A 27,854-nucleotide genomic window follows, 5' to 3' on the forward strand; every position below is an offset into this window, starting at 1 on the left:
TCACACAACTTTTGCCAATTCAACTTTTTACAGGTATACAACTTAATGATAGCAATTACATTAACTGGTTGTACAACCCTAACCTTAATCAATACAATTTTTCTATCACTGTAAATTGAAACTCAGTGCTTCATAAGCAGTAACTCCCTCAATTCACTATTTTGATATACAGGGCTAATGGAATTCTTAGATTAGGAAGATTATTCTAAAATTGACATGTAAAGTCAAAGAAATCTGAACAGCTGAACTAATTTTGAAAAAAGAAGAGTAAATGAGAGAAATCAATTTATTTAATTTCACAACTTATTATATAGATAGCTACAGCAATCAAGGCTATGTGGTATTGGCAAAGGGGACAGCCACCCAGATCAATGGAATACAACAGAACCAAAAAATCGACCCAAACAAATATGCCAAAATGATTTTTTAAAAATAATTTTTATTGTGCTTTAAGTGAAAGTTTACAAATCAAGTCAGCCTCTCACACAAAAACCCATATACACCTTGCTACACACTCCCAATTACTCTTCCCCAATGAGACAGCCCGCTCTCTCCCTCCACTCTCTCTTTTCGTGTCCATTTCTCCAGCTTCTAACCCACTCTACCCTCTCATCTCCCCTCCAGGCAGGAGATGCCAACATAGTCTCAAGTGTCCACCTGATCCTAGAAGCTCACTCCTCACCAGCATCCCTCTCCAACCCATTGTCCAGTCCAAGCCATGTCTGAAGAGTTGGCTTTGGGAATGGTTCCTGTCCTGGCCCAACAGAAGATCTGGGGGCCATGCCACCGGGGTCCTTCTAGTCTCAGTCAGATCATTAAGTCTGGTCTTATGAGATCAAAATGATTTTTGACAAAGGTACAAAAGCAATTAAATGGAAGAAAGACAGCCTTTTCAACAAACAGTGCTGGAGCAACTGGACATTCATGAGAGAAAAAAATGGAACTTAAACTAAGTCTCACACCTTACACAAAAATTAACTCAGAATGGATCACGGACTTAACTGTAGAAGTAAAACTATAAAACTTTTAGATATAAGGCATAAAAGGAAGTGTCTGACATGTAGGGCTAGAGATCTTGGGCTTGACACCAAAAACATGATCTATAAAGGAAAAACTGGTAAGCTGAACTTCATCAAAATTAAAAACTTTTGCTGCTCCACTGCCGTTGAGTCAATTACTGACTTATAGCGACCCTACAGGACAGAGAAGAACTGCCCCCATAGAGTTTCCAAGGAGCGCCTGGTAGATTCGAACTGCTGACCTTTTGGTTAGCAGCTGTAGCTCTTAACCACTACGCCACCAGGGTTTCCTCGCTTTGTGAAAGACCCTATTAAAAGGATGAAAAAACATACATCAGCCTGGGAGAAAATATTTTCAAATCACATATCTGGCAAAGGACTAGTATCTATAGTATGAAGAACATATATGAAGAACTCTGAAAACTCTACAGTAAAAAAGAAAGTAATCCAATTGGAACATGGGCAAAAGATATATACAGAGACAATTCACCAGAGGATATAAAGATGGCAAAGAAACACATGAAAAGATGTCCAACGTCATTTGTCATTAGGGAAATGCAAATTAAAACCACAATGAAATTTTACTACATACTTAACAGAATGGCTGAAATAAAAACCAGTGACAACATAAAATGCTAGTGAGGACATGGAGACACTGGATCACTCATACGTTGCTGGTGGGATGTAAAATGGCATAGCTGCTGGGTAAGGCAGTCTGGCTATTAAAAAAAGAAAAAAAAGAAACATGCAACTACCACATGACACAGCAGTTGCATTCATGGGCATTTATTCCAGAGAAATGAAAGCTTATGTTTACACAAAACCCTGTACACTAATGTTTGTAAGTGGCTTTATTCATAATAGCCCGAACTGGAAATAACCAGAAGTCCTTCAATGGCTGAATGATTAAACAAATTATTCCATACAAGGAATACCACTCAGCAATAAAAAGGAATGTACTATTCACACACCAACAACCTGAATGAATCTCCAGAGAATTATGTCGAGTAAAAGAAGGTTTTTTAAAAGAAGGTAAATTCAAAAGGTTACATGCTGTATGATTCTACATACATAACATTCTTGAAATGACAAAATTAGAGAAACGGAGAACAAATTAGTGGTTGTCAGGGGCTTATGAGGGGTGGAGGATGAGATGGAAATGGGGTAGCTATAAAAGGGCAACATGAGGTACCTCTGTGGTGATGGAAATGTTCTGTACCTTGACAGTATTAACGTCAGTAACCTGATTGTGATCCTGTGCTATAATTTTGCAGGATGCTACCACTGGGGGGAAACTGGCTAAAGAATACATGGAATCCCTGTATTTCTTAAGACTGCATGTAGATCTACAATTATCTGAAAGTAAAAAGTTAAAAACATAAAAACCAAAGTGTGGACCTGTGCACCAAACAACATCAACCCAGTTCCAAGTCAGGCTAAATATAAAGGTATACTTGAGTAGTATACAATTGAGAAGCAGTACCATTTAAAAAGAGAAAAATATTCTGTGGATAGTACATTTCTACCTAACTAAACTCAATGAATCTGTCTAGAAAGAAATGTAAAACTACAAAGACAAGCATTTCACATAAATCATCAGAAAGTTGGCAAGATACACTTCATTTCATTTCATAGATCTTTCTATAAGATCTGAAGATATAATAGCATTTCTCTTGTATCTGTTCTCAACCAGAGGTCAGAGCTAAAATTCTCCAACTAGCTAATAGTCTAGCTATTAGACTTTAGTTAGAAAATAAACTCAATTATATTCTATATTCAAAGACAATGTTCCTGAAGAAGTGGGGCTGGAATGACCATAAGAAATAACTTTCTATTTTATTACATATTGAGGAAATTATTTGATGTTGTTAATGGCATACCATTATAACATTTGAGCACTTTCCTTAAAAGGTATGCTTTCTGGAAATGCTATTTTGCCCAATTTAAGTCATATTTTAAATGTAAGATTATTTTCTACTTACACAAATCAAATTGAAAACCTTGTAGAGCATATACTCATGCCTCCATTTGTTTTTTGTATAAAATCAAGTTTTTTTTAAAGGGATACATTTTCATTAACATAAATAGGTCACTATACATTTGAATTTAACAACTTATCCTCATTATGATCATCCTAGTACTGCAGACAAAGAAAAAACAGAGTTGAATTCACCCGAATAAGAAACTAACCTAATAATCTTAAAAAAAAGAAAACTTTAAGAGAAAACCCAAACTATAGTCCCAGATATCCTACTCTACCTAGGAAGGAGCTTCTTTCCGTTTAAATGATCTTAGGCATTAATCATCTTTTTTATTATAAATTCTAAGCCTTTCAGCACTGCAAGTATTGTAAGGCTAATTTCAAAATACAGTCTACACGAGTACACTGGAGTCCTGCTCACAGATGGATCTTCATTTTACAGGAAGAAGATGCTGACACTAGCTTCATCAAGCATTTGCACAGTACAGTTACCATAAGTTAAACACAGGTATTCCAACAACCCAACTCCCTTCCCCCCATCATCTTTAGTTTATAAAAAAAAAAATACAGTGGCATAAATAGAGCAAGGCTAGTGATTTTTTAATTTCTTCTGAAATTGCCCAAGGTTTCCAAGTCTTTACTCATTTGATCAAGTCCTTCAATGGATTAGCACCACTTATTAAAAGCCTCCTGGACAGTATTAGTAAAACTCAGCAACAGAGTGGCTCCATAAAGATGGCATAATCTAGTAAAAACTAAATTGAAAATTGCTTTCCTTTAGGGTAGAAAATATATAACCGAGAACTTATCCTCCCTACGCAGTATTTCACAACAGCCTAGAGGCATTCCACAAAGTCATCTAAAACCGTAACCGTTACATTAACATCACGGCGTATTTCCTTCCAGTCTGGGTTGTTGTTGTTGGGTGCCAGGAGGTCGATTTCAACTCATAGCGGCCCCACTTCAAAGAGTAAAACCGCCCCCGAGGGCTTTCTTGCCTGTTGGATTTACTCAAACAGATCGCCTGGTCTTTCTCCATCAGCTTCTCACTCAGCAGCCGAGCGCTTAGCCGTTTGTGCCACCAGGGCTTCCTTCTAGTCTGGGGAGGTCATGGCTTAGCACAGACATTAAATAATCACATGGACTTATCTGGGGACGAACAGTTAAGAAGCTGACAGACTCAGAATTTCACCCTGGTAAAGGAGTGAAAGAAGGGGAAGATAAAGGCTAAATTGGAAAGTCACTTTTTCCTCACACATCCTCAGATTCCTTATCCATAAAATGAAGAGGATGAAAATAATCTGCTTAGCCTAGAAATTGCAGTAAAAAACCCCAAACCTGCTGCTGTTGAGTTGTTTCCGACTCACAGTGACCCATATAGGACAGAGCAGAACTGCCCCATATGGTTTCCAAGGAGTAGCTGGTGGATTCAAACTGCCAATCTTTTTGGTTAGCAGCTGAGCTCTTAACTGCCGTGCCACCATAGCTTCAGAAATTGGAGTTAAAAAAAAAACTCAAACCCATTCTGACTCACAGTGACCCTAGAGGACAGAGTACAACTGTCCCATAGGGTTTCCAAGTTGCTCCTAGTGGATTTGAACTGCAGTCCTGGTTAGCAGCTGATCTCTTAACCACTGTGCCACCAGAAATTGGAGCAGGACCATTTAAAAATCTTTTGAGGCTCCTTTCAGCTCTAAGATCTAAAAATCTAAGACTTCAACTGAGTTTGTTTCTTTTAAACTATAAAAAAAAATCAAACAATCAACAATTAATGACTTAAGAGGGAGATTTGAGAATTAAGGTATTCCTAGACAACTGGCTCATGTAATTCAAAAACAGACAAGCGTAGGGCTTTGCTTTGCCATTTTTCCCTGTAGTTAATTTCCTTTTGGGATGGGATCAATCAGCACTGACAGATGCATTCCTATGGCATCAATCACTCATCGTAACAGTGACACTCAACATGAAAACTCACAACAGGAAGTCAGCTATAAATGACGAAGACGTTTTATTTTTTCCCTTCAAGTATTTTATTCAAACATTTTGGTGCAAAAAAAAAATCAAAATGTTGACAAATTTGCTCAACTTTAACAGAAACAGCTTAAGGGAGAATGTGGCAATCACAGTTTCCATTTGCTCTTCTTTAGATACACAGTTTAAAAGGACTGCAGATCCTGAAAACTACCTGAATCATGAAGAATCTGTAAAATATTAAGGATGCTTTTTTTTGTTTGTTTCTGAAATCTCTAATAAAATAACTTATATATCAATACCAGCTACTCTGCTCTGTCTACATAAAAATGACACTATTCTTTTCATTTTAGGTATGTTTCTCTTTTACATACTTAACAACTCAGAAAACAATGCTTCACCAATATAATTGTATAAATTCAATAAAAGCAATCATGACATTCACGAAACTATAAAGAATCGGTTAGCTGTTCTCTTACACCCTAGAATCTGGGTTCTAGTCAAGGTACTTGGCTGTATGAACTTACCTCATGGGATAGTCATAGGGATCAAAAGAGGTAATGTAAACAAAAGCATCGTGTAAACTGTATAAGCCTATTGATCTAAATAAAGGCACTTTAATGCCTCATATCTCCCTTTTCTCTCTGGAATCCCCTGTCCCGATTCTAAACCTACTAAACTATTTATATTTCAAAGTCTATCTCTGAAGTGATCTCCTCTGTGAAGCCTCCCCCATCACACCTGTATGTCTAGACAGATGTAAATTCTCCTTATTTTATAACACTATGGTTGGAATCGACTCGACGGCACTGGGTTGTTTTTTTGGGATGCTTTCACAGCTCTTTGCTTTTCATCAACTCATTCAAGAGGCATATAACAAGCATATGTCACGCACTGTGCTATGCACTGAGGGGTGGATATCTTAAATTTTTAACATACATTATCTCATTTAATATTTCTTTTATATAATACCTCACCCAGAAACCAAACCAAACCCAGTGCCGTCAAGTCGATTCCAAGTCATAGCGACCCTATAGGACAGAGTAGGACCGCCCCATAGAGTTTCCAAGGAGCGCCTGGCGGATTCAAACTGCCGACCCTTTAGTTAGCAGCCGTAGCACTTAACCACTACGCCACCAGCGTTTCCATAATACCTCACAGGATATCATAATTATTTGTTTACTATTTCTCTAACCAGAATGAGTTCCCAGGGGGTAGGGACTGAGTCTGATTCATCTCTGATTCCTAGAGTCTAGTACAATACCTAGCATACAAGAGACACTCATTAAATGAATAAACAAGTAACAGACACTGGTTAGATTAATAAAATATCAGTCGAGGTTAACGCTGAAATAATCCTTGAAATTTTCCACGGGGTAGGGGGGAGATATATTTTTTCAGACAAACACATACCTGGAAGAAAAATTCCTCCCTATGTCAGAGCATATCTAATTCCAGCTTTACTGTTAAACAAAGTCATGTACCAACTGAAGATGGATTTGATTTCATTACTGAAGTAACAAGCTCCAAGTGAAGAAAAATGAGTTCTCTATACAAGCTCTTAACCAGGTCATTCTGCTTTGTAAAACGACATTATCACATGAGTATTAAAATAAGCATTGTTTAAATGAATCAGAAAACAGAAAAACAATTGAAAGAATCAACAAGACTAGAAGTTGGTACTTTAAAAAGATCAATAAAATGGACAAACCACTAGGCAAAATGACAAATGAAGGAGAAGTGCAAATAACCCAAATAAAAAATGAGATGGGTGACATTACAACAGAACCAACCAAAATAAAAAGCATCATAAAAGAATATTACAAAAAATTATACTTCAACAAACTTGAAAATGTAGAAGAAATGGACAAAATTCTAGAAACATGCTACCTACCCAAACCAACAAAAACTGAGGTAGAGAATCTGAACAGACCCATAACAAAAGAAACTGAAGAGGTCATTAAAAAAAACTCCAAAAAAAAAAAAAAAAACCCTAGCCTAGATGGTGGCTTCACTGGAGAATTCAAAGAGTTGACATCTACTATACAGCTGTGGTAGTCAAAAGAGCTAGGTACTGATAAAATGACAGACACATAGGCAAATGTAACAGAATTAAGAACTCAGAAGTAAATCCACCCACCTACGGACAGCTGATCTTCACAAAGGGTTGAAGTGCATTATGTGGGGAAGAAAAGTCTTTAACAAATGGCGCTGGCAAAACTAAATGTCCATTTGTAGAAAAATGAAACAAGATCCATACCTCACACCATACACAAAAACTAACTCACAGAGGATCCTAAATGTAAAACCTAAGATTATAAAGATCCGCAAAGAAAAAACAGAGACAACACTAGCGGCCCTAATATACGGCATAAACAGAATACCAAACATAACTAAAAATGTACAAATACCAGAAGATAAACAAGATAACTAGGATCTCCCAAAAAGTAAACACTAATGCTCATCAAAGACTTTGCCCAAAAAGTAAAAAAAGAACCTACAGGCTGGGAAAAAAAATTATTTTATTTTATTTTATTTATTTATTGTACTTTAACTGAGAGTTTACAAATCAAGTCAGTCTCTCATACAAAAATTTATATACATGCCTTGCTATGTACTCCTAGCTGCTCTCCCCCTAATAAGACAGCACATTCCTCCTTTCTACCCTGTATTCCCTGTGTCCATTCAACCAGCTCCTGTCCCCCTCTGCCTTCTCATCTCACCTCCCGACAGGAGCTGCCCACATAGTCTCATGTGTCTACTTGAGCCAAGAAGCTCGCTCCTCATCAGTGGCATTATCTGTTTTATAATCCAGTTCAATCCCTTAGAGTTGGCTTCAGGGATGGTTCCAGTCTTGGGCTAACAAAGGGTCCAGGGACTATGACCTCCAGGGTCCCTCTAGTCTCCAGTCAGACCATTAAGTCTGGTCTTTTTATGAGAATTTGAGATATGCATCCCACTGTTCTCCTGCTGGGCAAATTTTTTGCTTTGACATACCCGACAAGGGTCTAATCTCTAAAATTTATAGAAAACTCAATACCTCAACAACAAAAAGACAAATAATCCAATTAAAAAATGGGCAAATAAAAAAAAAATAGGCGAAGGACATGAAGAGACACTTCACCAAAGAAGACATAGAGGCGGCTAACAAACACATGAAGAGATGCTCAGGATCATTAGCCACTAGAGAGATGTAAATAAAAACCACAATGAGATACCATCTCGCACTGGCAATAATGTCACTGATCAAAAAACCAGAAAACAACAAATACTGACTCGACTGAGCGGAGATTAGAACTCTTATACACTGCTGGTAGGAGTGTAAAATGGTACAACTAGTATGGAAAACAATACGGCACCTTCTTAAAAAGCTAGAAACAGAATTATCATGTGATCCAACAATCCCATTCCTAGGTATATATCCTAGAGAAATAAGAGCTGTACCATGAATAGATATACGCATACCCATGTTCACTGCACCATTATTCACAATAGCAAAAAGAAGTAAACATGAATACGACCAAATGCTTTGAAGGCGAGAATAGCAGGAACGGGGGTCTGGAGACCATGGTTTCAGGGGACATCTACGTCAATTGGCATAATAAAATGTGTTAAGAAAATGTTCTGCATCCCACTTTGGTGAGTGGCGTCTGGGGTCTTAAACGCTAGCAAGCAGCCATCCAAGATGCATCAATTGGTTTCAGTTCACCTGGAGCAAAGGAGAATGAACAACATCAAAGACACAAGGTAAATATGAGCTCAAGAGACAGAAGGAGCCACATAAACCAGAGACTACAGCAGGCTGAGACCAGAAGAACCAGATGATGCCCAGCACCACCAATGACTGCCCTGACAGGGAACACAAAGGAAGATCCCTGATGAAGTGGGATACAGACCTCAATTTCTCATAAAAAGACCAGACGTAATGGTCTGACTGAGACTGAGACTGGGGGGACCCCAGAGATCATGGCCCCCAGACTCTCTGTTAGCCCAAGACTGGAACCATTCCCGAAGCCAACTCTTCAGACAGAGACTGAGCTGGACTATAAGACAGAAAATGATACTGATGAGGTGTGAGCTTCTTGGCTCAAGTAGACATGAGACTATGTGAGCAGCTTCTGTCGGGAGGCGAGATGAGAAGGAAAAGGGGGACAGGAGCTCGTTGAACAGACACGGGGAATACAGGGTGGAGAGGAGGAGTGTGCTGTCACATTAGGGGGAGAGCAACTAGGGTTACATAGCAAGGTATGTATAAGTTTTTGTATGAGGGACTGACTTGACTTGCAAGCTTTCACTTAAAGCACAATAAATGAAAATAAAATAAATAAAAAAAAAAAAAAAGAAGGAAACAACCTAAATGCCCACCAATGGATGAATGGATAAACAAACTGTGGTACATACACAAAATGGAACACTACGCCAATGATAAAGAGCAATGATGAAACCACGAAACATCTCACAACGTGGATGAATCTGGAGGATATTACACTGAGTGAAATAAGTCAAACACGAAAGGACATATATTGTACGAGACCACTTGTTATGAGAAATCAAGGACATTCCTTGATGGTTACCAGGAATGGGAGGGCGAAAGAGGGAGAATCACTGACTAGATAGTAGACAAGTGTTAATTCTCGTGAAGGGAGAGCCCATACACTATATGGGGGAAGTCAATATAATGCGACCAAGGCAAAGGAAGACACTGAGAGGTACACAAGAATAAAGGGCAACTACAGTAAATGCTATGACATATATAATCCTTTAACAAAGTAATAACAAACAGTAATTTTTGAGTAGATTCATTGGCTAGTATGTATGCTAAATGGGTGAGGGAGGTCACAGGGGAGTACACTCACATACATATATAGGTGTGGTTGTCTATATTTCTATATATATATTTATAAATGCTGCATATATACTTATATATATATAATATAGCACATGGGCACAGTTATACAAACTACTTAGACATCGGGACTGAACTACTAGACTTGAAAGCTAAGGACCATAGTCTTGGGGACACCTAGGTCAACTGGCAAAACACAGTTCATAAAGATAATGTTCTATATCCTAGCCTGATGAGTACCATCTAGGCTCCTAAAAGCTTGTGAGTGGCCATCTAAGAAGCAACTATTGGTCTCTTCCTGTCTGGAGCAAAGGAGAACGAAGAAAACTGCAGACTCAAGGAAGTAATTAGTCTAAAGGACCCACATGACCACAGCCTCCTCTAACCTAAGACCAGAAGAACTAGATGGCGCTTGGCTACCACTACTGACTTCTGACTAGGATCACAATAGAAGGTCCCAGTTAGAATGAGTAAAAATGTAGAACAAAATTAAAAAACAAAACAAAACAAAAAACCCCACAAGATTTACTGGTCTGAAAGAGACCGGAAGAACCCTGAGACTACTGCCCTAAGACAACCTCCTAACTTGAAAGTGAAGACACTCCCAGGGGCCACCTTTCAGCAAATAATAGGGCTATAAAACAAACATAACACCCTAAAGAGTGTGCTCCTTAGAGCAATCAACTATACGAGCCCAGAAGAGCAACATTTGCCCAAAACCAAAGATGAGAAAGCAAGGAGGGACAGAGAAACCAGACTAATGAAAACAGGGAACTCTGGGAGGAAACGGAGAGAATACTGCCACACTGTGGGGAATGCAACCAATGCCACTGAACAATTTGTGTAAGAATCGCAGATTGGAAAACTAATTTGCAAACTTTCACCTAAAGCCTGATAAAATGTTCAAAAACAAGCATTGTGCAGAGTAGTATTAACTTGCTTTGTCATCTACGTCAGTATAGGAGACAATAATACCACCTAAGGCATATTTTTTTTTTAAGGCATACGGAGCTTTGATATTGTAATTTAAAAATACTCTCGAAAGGAATGGTAGACATATGGTGAAATAATCAATGATACTTTAAAAAGTACTGGTTTTCATAAGCTAGAAATTCAATTTCTACTTTACAAACAATCCCTGATATAGGTGAAGGGATCTACCTCAAGATCGTTGCATATCGCCACTATTGTGTATAGTTTCTTCCATAAATTTTCCAATTTTCCACATAAGAGCAGATACTTTCTTAGGACCACTTGATTATTATTACCTTTATAATGGTGTTTTGAGGTCATGATTCATAAGGAAAATACACAAAGTATATGTATGGAAAATAACACCAAGCAGCAAATATAAAGCTAGAGGTAAGGGTGAAGTGTAAATGCTGCTGTCCAGATGGCCCGGGCTTGCCATTAGCTAAATGACCCCTCCTCAATACCAGCTCCACAGTCTGTAACATTCAAGTTTGAATCTCAATGAAACTATATATAATGAGCTTTCAGGGTTCATAAATAGTCGAAAACACTAATGTCAAATCCTTCAATGCCAAGAATCTACTATATTATTCCACTCACAGATGTTATAATCTGACCATTATCTATTTAGAATCATATAATATTTATTATGCAGTCTACACACAACAATAGGGGGGCAGTGGTGGTTCGATGGTAGAATTCTCACCTTCTATGTGGGAGACCCGGCTTTGATTCCTGGCTAACACATTTTTAGTGCGGCTGCCACCTGTCTGTCAGTGGAGGCTTGTGTGTTGCTATGATGCTGAACAGATTTCGGCAAGGTTTCCAGGTTAAGAGAGGCGAGGAAGAAAGGCCTTGTGATCACTTCTGAAAATCAGCCAGTGAAAGCCCTATGGATCACAACGGTCCAATTCCACTGTGCACGTGGTCATGGGTCTGGGGCTGACTCGGCGGCAGCTAACAACAACTACATACAACAATATTCAAAATTTTTTTGATAAAACTGCTCCTACTAAAGGTTACTAAATTACCTTATATTTTCCAAATATGGGCGTGGTCCTTTAATACAATTAGAATGTCATTTCACTAAGACTACTCATACATCAAAAATATTTCAAATTCCTTTTAAGAAATGTAAATTGACAGTGTATGTAAAACGGTTTGTGACCCCATTCTCCTTTAGTATTTTTCTTATTGTTACAGCACTCATTATGTTCTGCTTTATACAGAAATGCCTGACAGTTTACAAAACCCTTACACCCATATTCTCTTAGCAACCCTATGAAGCAGATAACATAGGAATTATCATCATGGAGCGGCAGTACAGTATTGCCTGGGTTAGCATCCCAGCTTTGTGACCTCAGGGAGATTGGGTTAAAATCAGAAAGCAAACAAAAAGTGAAACCAGTTTAAATTAAAAAAAAAAAAAAAAATGCCTACCTAACATATTTTTGCAACCACAGCTTTGGATCACCCAAATAGGCTGATGGATTAAAAAAATTCAAAGTACCAGAAATTTAAACATGGCCTAAGAAATGTCATTTAAGAAAATGGTAGCAGATTATATGTAAACTTCCAGCTGAGACTATATAACAATTCTTTACTCATCCATGGGCTTAGCACCGAGGTGTACAAACACAATACAAATACATTAAATGTGTGCCTTCTCATACCTCAACCGTATCTGCTAAACAAGCAATGAATTGAAAATAACAATTCCTGACTAAATACTGTAACTGATCCTGTATTCTTCAGCGCGCCTTCCACTACACAAGAGTTTTGTACTGCATGTACAACAAATTCTCTGGATTTGTAGAGTGCTTTGATTTTGTAAAATGCCTTAACTATTAAGCTATTCAAGCTTAAAATCACTTGAGCTGAGATTCCAACCCAGGCCATCTAATTATGTTACTTCTGCAATACTTAAGAGGGATAGCTATTATTCCATTATAAAAGTTTTTTAAAAAACAAACCAAAACATACAACAACAAAAACAGACATATGCCAGGTCACTACTTGCTTTTTGGAGACGTAAAAAGCAGCTCTCATCTCTTTCAATTCTCAATAACATACTGAGAATTGAAAGAGGTGCTATACTGGCTCTCTAATACAATGAAAATAAAATTTTAAAGAAGCAAATCACAGGGAAGGCAGTGTAATGAAGAACAAATATAGAAATGAGTTAGAAAATGTGGGTTTAGTGAGAGTTAAACTATTAAATGGAAACCGTGGTAGCACAGTGTTAAGTGCTAAGGCTGCTAACCAAAGGGTCAGCAGTTAGAATCCACCAGGCGCTCCTTGGAAACTCTATGGAGCAGTTTACTCTGTCCTACAGGGTTGCTATAAGTCAGAATCGACTTGATGGGACCAGGTGTTTCTTTTTTTTGGTATACTATTAAATGAGACCCTGGCCTCTCTAAATCTTGTTTCCTCAGCTGAAATAATAGAAATGCTTGCCAAAGAGTTTTATTATATAAACTATAAGGATCTGATTTTTTTAAAAAGAATTTCATGAGGAATTCACTTTGCAAAGCAAAAAAAAAAAAAAAATCATTTGGTCACAATAATATCCCTTTTAGTCCTCAAACCCATTGCTAGTCAAGTGGATTTTGACTCACAGGTTTTCAAGGAGAGGCTGATGGATTCAAACTGCCAACCTTTTGGTTAGCAGCCAAGCTCTTAACCACTTTGCTACCAGGGCATCGCTCCTTGGAAACCCTACGAGGCAGTTCTACTCTGACCTATAGAGTTGCTGTGAGTTGGAATCAACTCAACAGCAATGGCTTTGTTTATTAGTTCTCAAAATCAGATTTCATACATATAGAATTTAGACCAATACCTTGTATACAGCATGTATTCAGTAAATATTTGGGGAGTTAAGTGAATGAAACAGATTTTCTATATTGGGGCATAAAGTATATATGAAACCTGGTGACAAGCAAAAAGGGGATTGGGAGGTTATGGATTGAATTATGTTCCATCAAAAAGACATGCTGAATAATAAGGGGCATTTATCCAAAGCCAACAGCCAACATCACCCTAAATGGAGAGAGCCTGAAAACATTCCCATTGAGATCGGGAACCAGACAAGGATGCCCTTTACCATCACTCTTATTCAACATTGTGGTGGAGGTCCTAGCCAGAGCAATTAGGCTAGATAAAGAAATACGGGCATCCAGGTTGGCAAGGAAGAAGTCAAAGTATCTCTATTTGCAGGTGACATGATCTTATACACAGAAAACCCTAAGAAATCCTCCAGAAAACTACTGAAACTAATATAAGAGTTCAGCAGAGTATCGGGACACAAGATAAACATACAAAAATCAGTTGGATTCCTCTACACGAACAAAAAGAACATCGAAGAGGAAATCACCAAATCAATGCCATTTATAGTAGCCCCCATGAAGATAAAACACTTAGGAATAAATCTTAACACAGATGTAAAACTTATACAAAGAAAACTACAGTACACTTCTGCAAGAAACCAAAAGAGACTTACATAAGTGGAAGAACATACCTTGCTCATGGATAGGAAGACTTAACATTATAAAAATGTCTATTCTACCAAAAGCGATCTATACATTTAATGCAATTCCGATCCAAATCCCAAGGACATTCTTTAATGAGATGGAGAAACAAATCGCCAATTTCATATGGAAGGGAAAGAGGCCCCGGATAAATAGGCATTACTGAAAAAGAAGAACAAAGTGGGAAGCCTTACTTTACCTGATTTTAGAACCTATTATACCGCCACAGTAGTCAAAACAGCCTGGTACTGGTACAACAACAGATACATGGACCAATGGAACAGAATTGAGAATCCAGACATAAATCCATCCACATATGAGCAGCTGATATTTGATAAAGGCCCCAAATCAGTTAAACGGGGAAAAGAGAGTCTTTTTAACAAATGGTGCTGGCAGAACTGGCTATACATCTGCAAAAAAATGAAACAAGACCCATACCTCACTCCATGCACAAAAATGAACTCAAAATGGATCAAAGACCTAAATATAAAATCTAAAACAATAAAGACCATGGAAGAAAAAATAGGGACAACATTACGAGCCCTAATACATAGCATAAACAGTATAGAAAACATTGTAAAGAATGTAGAAGAAAAACTAGATAACTGGGAGCTCCTAAAAATCAATCACTTATGCTCATCCAAAGACTTCACCAAAAGAGTAAAAAGATTACCTACAGACTGGGAATAAGTTTTTAGCTATGACATTTCCGATCAGCGCCTGATCTCTAAAATCTACATGATACTGCAAAAACTCAACTGCAAAAAGACAAATAACCCAATTAAAAAATGGGCAAAAGATATGAATAGACACTTCACTGAAGAAGACATTCAGGTAGCTAACAGATATATGAGGAAATGTTCACGATCATTAGCCATTAGAGAAATGCAGATCAAAACTACAGTGAGATTTCATCTCACTCCAACACAGCTGGCATTAATCCAAAAAACACAAAATAATAAACGTTGGAGAGGCTGTGGAAAGACTGGAACACTTCTACACTGCTGGTGGGAATGTCAAATGGTACAACCACTTTGGAAATCGATTTGGCACTTCCTTAAAAAGTTAGAAATAGAACTACCATACAATCCAGCAATCCCATTCCTTGGAATATATCCTAGAGAAATAAGAGCCTTTACACTAACAGATATATGCACACCCATGTTTACTGCAGCACTGTTTACAATAGCAAAAAGATGGAAGCAACCAAGGTGCCCATCAACAGATGAATGGATAAATTATGGTATATTCACACAATGGAATACTATGCATCGATAAAGAACAGTGAGGAATCTGTGAAACATTTCATAACATGGAGCAACCTGGAAGGCATTATGCTGAGTGAAATTAGTCAGTTGCAAAAGGACAAATACTGTATGAGACCACTATTATAAGAATTTGAGAAACAGTTTAAACTGAGAAGAAAACATTCTTTTGTGGTTACGAGAGGGGGGATGGAGGGGGGTATTCACTAATTAGATAGTGGATAAGAACTATTTTAGGTGAAGGGAAAGAACACACAATACAGGGGAGGTCAGCACAATTGGACTAAACCAAAAGCAAAGAAGTTCCTGAATAAACTGAATGCTTCGAAGGCCAGCATAGCAGGGGCGTGGGTCTGGAGACCATGGTTTCAGGGGACACCTAAGTCAACTGGCATAATAAAATCTATTAACAAAACATTCTGCATCCCACTTTGAAGAGTGGCATCAGAGGTCTTAAACACTAGCAAGCAGCCATCTAAGATGCATCGATTGGTCTCAGCCCACCTGGATCAAAGAAGAATGAAGAACACCAAGGACACAAGGTGATCATGAGCCCAAGAGACAGAAAGGGCCACCTGAACCAGAGACTACATCATCCTGAGACCAGAAGAACTAGATGGTGCCTGGCTACAACCGATGACTGCCCTGACAGGGAACACAACAGAGAACCCCTCAGGGAGCAGGAGAGCAGTGGGATGCAGACCCCAAATTCTCATAAGACCGGACTTAATGGTCTGACTGAGACTGGAAGGACCCCAGTGGTCATGGCTCCCAGACCTTCTGTTGCCCCAGGACAGGAACCATTCCCGAAGCCAACTCTTCAGACATGGATTGGACTGGACAATGGGTTGGAGAGGGATGCTGGTGAGGAGTGAGCTTCTTGGATCAGATGGAAACTTGAGACTATGTTGGCATCTCCCGCCTGGAGGGGAGATGAGAGGGTGGAGGGGGTTAGAAGCTAGCGAAAGGGACACGAAAAGAGAGGGTGGAGGGAGAGAGCAGGCTGTCTCATTAGGGGGACAGTAATTGGGAGTGTGTAGCAAGGTGTATATGGGTTTTTGTGTGAGAGGCTGACTTGATTTGTAAACTTTCACTTAAAGCACATTAAAAATTATTTAAAGAAAAAAAAAGACATGTTGGAGTCCTAAACCCTGGTACCTGTGAAAGTGATACTGTTTGGAAACAGGGTTTTTGAAGATGCTATCAGTTACCATGGAGCCCTGGCAGTGCAACGGTTAAGAGCTAAGGCTGACAACCAAAAGGTCGGCAATTTGAATCCACTAGCCACTCCTCGGAAACCCTGTGGGGCAGTTCTACCCTGTCCTATAGGGTAGATAGGAGTCGAAATCAGCTCTACAGCAAAGGGTTTAGTTTGGTTTTATCAGTTAACGCCAGGTCACACTGGAGTAGGGTGGGTCCTAATCCAATCTAAGTAGTGTCTTCATAAAAGAGACAGACACACACATAGAGAAGATGGCCACGTGACACTGCAGCTGCAAGCCAAGAAACACCTGGGGCTACCAGAAGCTGGTAGAGACAGTATCTTCCCTAGAGCCTTGAGAGAGGGTATGGTCCTGCTGACAACCTAAATTCAGACTTCTAGACTCCAGAACTATAAAACAAAATGTCTGTCATTTTAAGCCACCCATTGTGTAGTACTTTGTTACTGCAGCCCTAGGAAACCGACACAGAAAGGAAGAAATAAAATTATATTCTCAGATAACATGACTGTGTATGCAAAAAATTCCAAGGAATTTACCAAGAAGCTACTAGAACTAATAAGTTAATTTAAGATCTCGAGATAAAAGGTTATATATAATGATCAACTGTATTTCTATACTAGCAAAAAAATTTCAAAAATTAAAATTTACAATCACGTCCAAAAACAGGTAATACTTAAATTTAACATAATTTGTACAAGACTTGTATGTTGAAAGCTATAACATGCTACTTAGAGAAATTAAAGACCTAAATAAATAAACATACCAAACTCCTGGATTGGAAGACTCACTTTTGTTAAAAATTACTGGCATTCTCCCCAAATTGATCTATAGAATCAATGTAATTCTAATTAAAACCCCAGCAGGCCTTTTTACAATCCAATTGTAAAATTTATACCAAAATACAAAGGCCCTAGAAGAGCCAAAACAATTTTGAAAATACAGAACGAAGTTGGAGGGCTTACAGTACCCTATCTCAACTTATGATAAAGCCACAGTAATCAAAACAGTATGCTTTTGGCATAAGGATAGATCTACAGGCCAATGGAACAAAACAGACTTCAGAAACAAACCTACATATATGATCAATTGGTTTTCAACTAAGTAGCCAACATAATTCATAACTGTTCTCCTTGAGTATGTTATCCCTTAAGTTACTCTTATACCCCAAGTACATATTAATATAGTTTTAGATGTAATGCAAAACTCTTTTCATGGCAGACTATCAAATTTTATCAAATACAAAAAGAACCACCAAAGCTACGAATGGCTACAAACTAAACATACTCTAGGAGAGACTGCCCCCTTGTGCCAATCAATAATATTCAACAGATTAAGAAAGAACACGACTATTTCTAACACTAGAAGCACCTAAGGTTCTAAAAGGTCTTGATCTTTCAGTGTTCTGATTTCAACAGCTTTTATTTAAAACGAGGACCTTTAAAGAAAAATAAACAGCTCTGTTAAACAAAACAAAACAAAAAAACCCAAACCCACTGCTGTCAAGTCAATTCTGACTCGTAGCAACCTGACAGGACAGAGAAGGCTGTAATCTTTACAGAAGCAGACTGCCATATCTTTCTCCCACAGACGGGCTGGTGGGTTCAAACTGAAGACCTTTTGGTTAGCAGCTGAGAACTTTAACCATTGTACCACCAGGGCTCCTTTAGGCTCACAGGGGCATGACCAATTTATGACATTCAGTAGCAAATATCAGTGTAATTCTCTAGCACTTATCATGGATACTAGCTGCTTAAATGCTTAGAGGCTGAGTTCACAGGGATAAGTAATTTTCTAATCCTTAAACTCTGCAACAAAATACAGAATAAATTATGAAGGAAACCAGTACACATTTTATTTTGTAACCATATTGGCCCATAATCTGCAAAACAGATCAACCAGGCATTGAGTAGGGTGACTTACTTAAAAACGTATATAAATAGTTCATTCAAATTTTTAGACATTTTATTCTGAATTCTAGGAAAATTAGGTATTTTCTTTGGATTTGATGTGTGGCCTTATCATTACAGAGCTTCTTGACATATGTAAGTGGTAACAGGCCACTCAAACATACATCATTATCAGTATTATTACTAATAACCAAAAGTAATGGATAAAAGCTTTAGAGCAATAATTAACTAAAACTAACCCACTGCTGTCGAGTTGATTCCTACTCATAGCGACCCCACAGGACAGAGTAAAACTGCCCTATAGGGCTTCCGAGGAGCGGCTGGTAGATTTAAACTGACAACCTTTTGGTTAGCAGCCGAGCTCTTGATCACTGTGCCACCAAGGCTCCAGATAGAGCAAAAGACTTGCTAAAGAACACATTAGGGCAACAACAACAACAAAAATTAAAGGTAACAATTACATGACACAAATGTAGATTCTGAGTACTCCACAGCATGGCTGCTTTCCTACACTATGGTCAGAACAGTTGTAATTCCATTTCTATTGAACAGGGTCAACAGGATAAACGAATTAGCATTGATAAACGTACTTAATGTAATAAACATCATACAAATGTTTGTTAAATATGGAAAACTACATAGTATGCACACATTCAATAATACTTACTTTCGAAGGTGGTCATGTTCTTTCAAAAACAGTTCAGTTCTTCTATTATTTACCCCAGACCCACTTTTATATGACCTAGGACAAAAAAGAGAAAATTTAAGAACATTTTTGGTAGATACTACGAAAAAAGATTAAGGGATTAACCTTAGTGATATCCAAAGTGGACAAATTGAGCCTCTTTATGGTTTTGAATGAACAATTAAAATGTTTAAATCCTTTTCATCATCCTTTAAAAATGACATCTTTTATAGATAAATATGAATGCCTCTCTAATTTAGTCCTAAAAGTTTCCTATGTTGTTCACCAAACAATCTTAAGCAAACAAACAAAAAAACCCTTACTTGTATAATTGGTCTCTATTTATCTGGAGCAAGAGAGGAAGGAGAGTCAGGAATAGGTAGAGGATATGAAATGTGTGGCTAATTTTCACCTCGACAACTACCTCCTTTGCCATGACACCTGAAGAACTTGATGGTGCCTGGCCACTATTACTGGACATTCTGATCAAAGGTTCCATAAAAAAATGCTGATCAAAAGGGGAAAGTACAGAATTTCAAATTCTCATGGACTTCAGACTTTCTGGTGCTATGGAGGGTGGATGAACCCCCTGAAACTTTTGCTCTGAAAGAATCTTCAAACCTTAAACCAAAAGTATCCCCTGAAGTCATATTAAAAACAGAAGAACAGTTTAGCTTAACTATCAAGGTCTGCCTTGAGCATTACGCTCTTTTAAGAACTATTCACATGAGATCAAACTGACAACAGCAACTCAAACGATTAGATAGGAAGTTTAGCGGGCAGTGAGTTTATGTTAATGAGAGACGAATAACTCATAAAGGGAGGGTGGGAATGGTTGCATAACTCAAAGAATGTAATCAGTGTCACTAAATTGCACATATAGAAACTGTTGAATTGGTGTATGTTTTGCTGTGTATACTCTCGACAACAACAAAATAAAGAAAATTTAGGGAAAAAAACCTTAACTTTCTTTGTCTATCTATCATCTCCTATGTCTTTATTTTTTCCTAGTGGAAATAAAACTTTGGACTCCTTAGCACACAGCACATAGAATGAGGAAGTCCCCAAAAGAATGTTTTTCTTCACGATTACACATGCAGTCTATCAACCCAAGCCTAAGCAGCACAGAAATGAAGCTAAGTTTTGGCATACCTAATAATTTCTACCTTAGTCTTCAACCCATTAAAATTTACGAAAAATGCTTTCTATCACTACTCTCAGCACTTTGATTTTTCTCTTTTCCACTTATAAAAAAGTATCAAGAATAAATTTCAAACCAAGTAACTGCATGCATACTGCAAAAGGGAACTTAAAAAAATAGGGTCGTGCTGCTAAAATTAAACTACTAGTTGAGAGGCATCGCAAAGCACAGTGGAGAGAAAACACAAGGAAAAGCAGCATGATATAACCAAGAACATACTAGACTTGAAAGTCGGAACAACTGGGTTTAAATCTATACTCTATCATTTATTAGCCAATTAACCTAAAACAAGTCTCTCAATATCTAGTTTTATAAAATGGGACTAATAATGTCTACCCAAACCCTGGTGGCATAGTGGTTAAGTGCTACAGCTGCTAATCAAGAAGTCAGCAGTTCGAATCAGCCAGGCGCTCTTTGGAAACTCTGTGGGGCCGTTCTACTCTGTCCTATAGGGTCGCTATGAGTCAGAATTGACTCGATGGCAGCGGGTTTGGTTTGGTTTTGGTTTATACCAAAAGATTACTATGAAGCCAAAAAAAGATAAAATGCGGAAAAATACTGTATAAACTGCAAAAAACTATACAGATACCAGGTATTACTGCTCTATCTCATCTCACTAATCATATTCTGCCTTGTATTACTAATTTCAGTGATGTGCCTTACTCCCCTCTAGCACATAGATTATAAACTCCTAGAGGGCCAGAACCAAAACCAAACCATTGCCATTGAGTCGACTGACTCAAAGCCACCCTATAAGGATAGAAGAGCTGCTTCATAAGGTTTCCAAGGCTGTAAATCCTTACAGAAGCGGACTGTCACATCTTTCTCCCGTGGAACGGCTGGTGGGTTCAAACTGTTGGCCTTGTGGTTAGCAGCGAAGTTCTTTAACCACTGTGTCATCAGGGCTTCTCTAGAGGGCCAAGCTAGTCTTTTTGATCAAAGATTCTATAGAGGAATCCTGATCACAGGTGGGAAAATGCAGGCTGGGATTTCGAATTCTCACGGAATCCAGATGTTCTGGAGCTGCTGAGGCTGGATGAACCCTGAAGCTATTGCCCTGAGATAATCTTTAAACTCTAAATCTTAAACCCAGATGTCTTCTTTAAACCAATTGACAACAGCGACTCAAAAGGTTAGATAAGATGCTTAGGCGGCAGTGAGTTTAAGTTAACGGTAGAGGACTGATTTAGAAAAGGACAGTGAGGATGGTTGTACAACTTGAAGAATGTAATCAATGCCACTGAATTGCACACATAGAAATTATTCAATTGGTGTATGTTTTGCTGGGTACATTTTCACACACACACAAAACCATCTGAGCTGGACTCTGAATTAAGACACGAAAGAAAAGGCTGGCAGGAGCTGATGGTAAAACTAGGGGAAGCAGGATATAAGACCAGAAAAGTAGATCAGGATCATATTAGAGCAACAATGTTCAAAGAACGGTAAAATGAGAAATAGAAACACTGAAATCTAAATCATGGTTCTGCTATTCAATTTGCTGTTAATCATGGACATAATCTAAATCTGAATAAACATTCTATAAAATAATATAAAAGGCAACTTACTCAATATCCTTTCGTACTGATCCCATGAGATTCTCCCTTTCCCGTATTGCCATAAAGTTTGCTTTGGTTTTATGGAATTCATGAGTATAATCCTGCAATAATTCAATATTCAGCCTCAATATAAAACTAATTATGTATTTTCATCTTATTGAACCAGTTATTCACTGTCATCATACTGCAATTTTTATTTAAAAAAAAAAAAAAAAAAAAACCCTGCTATTTAAGAAATCAAATTGCCAAAAGGCAAATATAACTTTATAATTACTTTCCAGAAGAGTGACCAACATCTTTCAAATGAAAACAATTAGGCGTTAGGGCAACAGTGCCACTAAATATGTATCTTTTAGTACCTTGTCTTAGGAGGCAGAATTATAAAGAAAAAAATAAAACTAAAATATTTTCAAAGAGCCTAGGATAAAACTTGAGATACTTATTAATGTATCCAATAGGGCTTATTTTCAAATTTGATCCTTTTGGAGCTTCTACAGAAATTTTATTCCTAAACTAATCAAAGGAGAACCAGAACCAAGAGAACTGTAAAGAATAAAATTATCTTTAAAACATTTTTTTTTTTTTGACTCAGGGCAACTCCATGTGTTTCAGGAGAATTGCTCCATAGGGTTTTCTTAGCACTAATCTTAAGATAAGCAGATAGTCAGGCCTATCTTCCACAATACTGCTGGGTGGGTTCAGACCACCAACCTCTAGGTTAGCTGCATAGAATTCTACCTTATGATGCTATCATAATTTAATAAATTCTATACTGATAAACATTTTTAGTTGTGTCATTATGAGTCGGAATCGACTCTATGGAAACAGGTTTGCTTTTGTTTGGTTCATTTTTTTCCTGTTTTAAAAAAGCTGCAATAGACATTCTTGTGTATGGTATTTTAGAGAACTTTTTTTAAACTGTGTTTGAAGAGTAAATGCCTAGTTGTATAATAACTGGATCAAAGAATCATACATTTTAAATTCTGATAGTGCTAAACTGCCTTCTAGAAAGACTGCAACAATTTATGTTCCTACCAACAATGTGGAGCCCTGGTGACACAGTGGTTAAGTGTTTGGCTGCTAACTAAAAGGCTAGCAGTTCGAATCCACTGACCGTGCCTTAGAAATCCTATGGCGCAGCTCTACCCTGTCCTACAGGGTACCTATGAGTCAGAATCGACTAGACGGCAATGTTTTTTTTTTTTTTTTACACCAAAACAATGCATGTTGTTGTTTTTGTTAGGTGCCGTTGAGTCGGTTCCGACTCACAGTGACCCTATGTACGAAGAACAAAACACTGCCTGGTCCTGTGCCATCTTTACAATCCTTGTTATGCTTGAGCCCACTGTTGCAGTCACTGTGTCAATCCATCTCATCGAGGGTCTTCCTCTTTTTCGCTGACCCTCTACCAAGCACGATGTCCTTCTCCAGGGACTGATCCCTCCTGACATGTCCAAAGTATGTGAGACGCAGTTTCGCCATCTTTGCTTCTAAGGAGCATTCTGGTTGTATTTCTTCCAAGATAGATTTGTTCTTTTGGCGTTCATGGTATATTCAATATTCTTTGCCAAAACCACAATTCAAAGGTGTCAATTCTTCCATCTTCCTTATTCATTGTCCAGCTTTCACATGGATATGACATGAATGAAAATACCATGGATTGGGTCAGGTGCACCTTAGTCTTCCAGGTGACATCTGTGCTTTTCAACACTTTAAAGAGGTCCTTTACAGCAGATTTGCCCAATGCAATGTGTCTTTTGATTTCTTGACTGCTGCTTTCATGGGTGTTGATTGTGGATTCAAGTAAAATCCTTGACAACTTCAATCTTTTCTCTGTTTATCATGATGTGGCTTATTGGTCCAGTTGTGAGGATTTTTGTCTTATGTTGAGGTGTAATCCGTACTGAACCCTGTGGCCTTTGATCGTCATTAGTAAGTGCTTCAAGTCCTTTTCAACTTCAGCAAGCAAGGTTGTGTCATCTGCATAACGCAGGTCGTTAACGAGTCTTCCTCCAATCCTGATGCCCCGTTCTTCTTCACGTAGTCCAGCTTCTTGGATTATTTGCTCAGCATATAGACTGAATAGGTATGGTGAAAGGATACAACCCTGACACACACCTTTCCTGACTTTAAACCACTCAGTATCCCCTTGTTCTGTCCAAATAATTGCCTCTTGATCTGTGTACAGTTTCCTCATGAGCACAATTAAGTGTTCTGGAATTCCCATTCTTCTCAATGTTATCCATGATTTGTTACGATCTACATAGTCGAATGCCTTTGCATAGTTAAAAAAAAAGAAAACATAGTCAAATGCCTTTGCATAGTCAATAAAACACAGGTAAACATTTTTCTGGTATTCTCTGCTTTCAGCCAGGATCTATCTGACATCAGCAATGATATCCCTGGTTCCATGTCCTCTTCTGAATCTGGCCTCAATTTCTGGAATTTCCCTGTCAATACACTGCTGCAGCAACTTTTGAATGATCTTCAGCAAAATTTTGCTTACATGTGATATTAACGATATTGTTCTATAACTCCCGCGTTCGGTTCAATTACTTTTCTTGGGAATACGCATAAATATGGATCTCTTCCTGTTGGCTGGCCAGGTACCTGTCTTACAAATTTCTTGGCATAGATGAGTGAGCACTTCCAGTGCTGCATCTGTTTGTTTAAACATCTCAATTGATATTCTGTCAGTTTCTGGAGTCTTGTTTTTCACCAATGCCTTCAGTGCAGCTTGGACTTCTTCCTTCAATACCATCAGTTCCTGATTATATGCTACCTCTTGAAATGGTTGAATGCCAACTAATTCTTTTTGGTATAAATGACTCTCAATTCCTTCTGTCTTCTTTTGACATTTTCTGTGTCATTTAATATTTTCCCCACAGAATCCTTCACTATTTTAACTTGAGGCTTGAATTTTTTCTTCAGTTCTTTCAGCTTGAGAAACTCCAAGCATGTTCTTCCCTTTTGGTTTTCTATCTCCAGCTCTTTGCACATGTCATTATAATACTTTACTTTGTCTTCTTGAGCCGCCCTTTGAAATCTTCTGCTCAGTTCTTTTATTTCATCATCTCTTCCTTTTGCTTTAGCTGCTTAACATCTAAGAGCAAGTTTCAGAGCTTCCTCTGACATCCATCTTGGTCTTTTCTTTCTTTCCTGTCTTTTCAATGACCTCTTGCTTTCTTCATGTATGATGTCCTTGATGTCATCCCACAACTCGTCTGGTCTTCAGTCATTAGTGTTTAATGCATCAAATCTATTCTTGAGATAGTCTCTACATTCAGATAGGATATACTCAAGGTCGTACTTTGGCTCTCGTGGACTTGCTCTGATTTTCTTCAGTTTCAGCTTGCACTTGTATATGAGCAATTGATGGTCTGTTCCACAATCGGCTCCTGGCCTCTGTTCTGACTGATGATATTGAGCTTTTCCATCTCTCCTTCCACAGATGTAGTCGATTTGGTTCCTGTGTATTCGATCTGGCGAGGTCCATGTGTACGGACATAGTTTATGTTGGTGAAAAAAGGTATTTGCAAGGAAGAAGTCCTTGGTCTTGCAAAAGTCAATCATGTGATCTCCGGCATCGTTTCTATCACCAAGGCCGTATTTTCCAACTACCAATCCTTCTTTGTTTCCAACTTTCGCATCCTAATCACCAGTAATTATCAATGCATCCTGATTGCATGTTTGATCAATTTCAGACTGCAGAAGCTGGTAAAAATCTTCAATTTCTTCATCTTTGGCCTTAGTGGTTGGTGTGTAAATTTGAGTAATAGTTGTATTAACCTTGTATGCATATGTATGCATATGGATATTATCCTATCACTGATAGCACTTTACCTCAGGATAGATCTTGAAATGTTCTTTTTGACGATGAATGCCAACACCATTCCTCTTCAAGTTGTCACTCCCAGCATAGTAGACTATATGATTGTCTGATTCAAAATGGCCAATACCAGTCCATTTTGGCTCACTAATGCCTAGGATATTGAATGTTTAGGCATTCCATTTCATTTTTGATGATTTCCAATTTTCTTAGATTCATACTTTGTACATTCCAAGTTCTGATTATTAATGGATGTTTGCAGCTGTTTCTTCTCATTTTGAGTCATGCCACATCAGCAAATGAAAGTCCCGAAAACTTTACTCCACCAATGTCATTAAGGTCGACTCTACTTTGAGGAGGCAGCTCCTCCCCAGTTGTCTTTTGAGTGCCTTCCAACCTCAGGGGCTCATCTCCCGGCACTATATCAGACAATGTTCCACTGCTATACTAATTCTTTTCAGAAGTAGACTGCTGGGTTCTTCTTCCTAGTCTGTCTTAGTCTGGAAGCTCAGTTGAAACCTGTCCTCCTCCATCAGTGACCCTGCTGGTATCTGAATACTGGTGGCATTCAGTATGAATAATGTGTGAGTAACCATTTTTCTATACTCCTACCAATAATGAGTAACAAATGTTTTAATTTTTGCTAATCTCACTGGTGAAAAACCGTATCTCATTTTGATGTGCATGTTTTTAACTGAGAATGTGGCTAAGCATCTTGTGTAGTTTTTGGCCACCCATGTTTTTCTATAAACATGTTCATATCCTTTGCCCATTTTCCTATTAGGTTGTCTTTTTCTTATTTATTTATTTCTATCATTTCTCTGTATAGTAAGCAAATTTGTCATTTGTTATAGTTTCCAATACTGAGTCTTGCTTAGAAAGTCCTTTCTCACTCAGAAATTACAGGCTTATCCACGCTTTATTCTGAACTTTTATGGTTTCCTTTTCTACATAGAAATCTCTGATCCATTGGAATTATTTTAGATGTGAGAACTGAAATAGAGGTTGAGGTTTATTTCTCCCAAACAATTAGCCAACTGTTCCAATACTATTTTATAATCCCTCATCTTTACATTGATTTAGAATGCCGTCTTTATCATAAACTAAACTCTCATGCATATTTGGGTCTATATCTGAACTTCTGGTCCATCTTTCTCTCTAGGATCAAACTGTCTTAATTATCCTAGTTTCTTAACAGGTTTTAAAATCTGGTAGAGCTAGGCATCTTTCATTAATCTTCATTTTCAGATTTTCCTCCTAGTTATTCTTGTATGTCTATCATTCCAGATAAACTCTGGTGTCATTTTACCAAATGAAAAAAGGAACAAACAACAACAAAGGTTTTATTTCCATTGGAATGGCATTCGATTCATTGATTTAGGGAGAAATCTTCTCATCTAAAAGCAGAGTAATCCTTCCCTTAAATTTTGTTTTACGTCCCTTGGTAGAATTTTACACACACAATTCCTACACTTTTCTTATTAAATTACACCTAAGGATTTGTAGTTTTCTTCCACTACACTTTCTACAGTTTGCATTTGAAAACCTACTTGCTTTTATATTAATTTTATAATCCACCACCTTATTGAACTTAATTCTTTCTAATATTTTTTCAATCAATCTGCTTAGGTATATAGATACATAATCTTATTACTGGCAAATAATAACCAATTTTGCATCTTTCTTTCCAATATTTATTATCTCGTTTCTTCTTACTGTATAATTGCGCCATCAGGAACTTCCAGAACAATGTTAAATATCTGTGGTGTTCATAGGTATCCCTGCCTTCTTTTTACTTCAATGGGGAATGCTTTTAGTGCTTTACCATGATGCTAGCTTTTAGTCTGATATATACGTTTTTGCATTAGA

General features: G+C 37.9%; 1 protein-coding gene across 2 annotated transcripts in view; it reads right to left on the minus strand.

Annotated features, from left to right (window-relative positions):
• The window catches only part of GOSR1 (golgi SNAP receptor complex member 1), a 57,196-nt gene that overhangs the window by 20,950 nt on the left and 8,392 nt on the right, over positions 1-27,854 (minus strand). For both annotated transcript variants that reach the window (XM_049860027.1, XM_049860025.1), the window contains exons 5-6: positions 22,166-22,257; positions 19,379-19,453 (exon numbers count right to left, since the gene is read on the minus strand). In XM_049860027.1, coding sequence (XP_049715984.1) covers positions 19,379-19,453; positions 22,166-22,257 — 167 coding nt within the window. The remainder of the gene's footprint in view (positions 1-19,378; positions 19,454-22,165; positions 22,258-27,854) is intronic.

The sequence above is a fragment of the Elephas maximus genome, chromosome 19 (assembly GCF_024166365.1).
Source record: "Elephas maximus indicus isolate mEleMax1 chromosome 19, mEleMax1 primary haplotype, whole genome shotgun sequence".
NCBI classification, from domain to species: Eukaryota; Metazoa; Chordata; class Mammalia; order Proboscidea; family Elephantidae; genus Elephas; species Elephas maximus.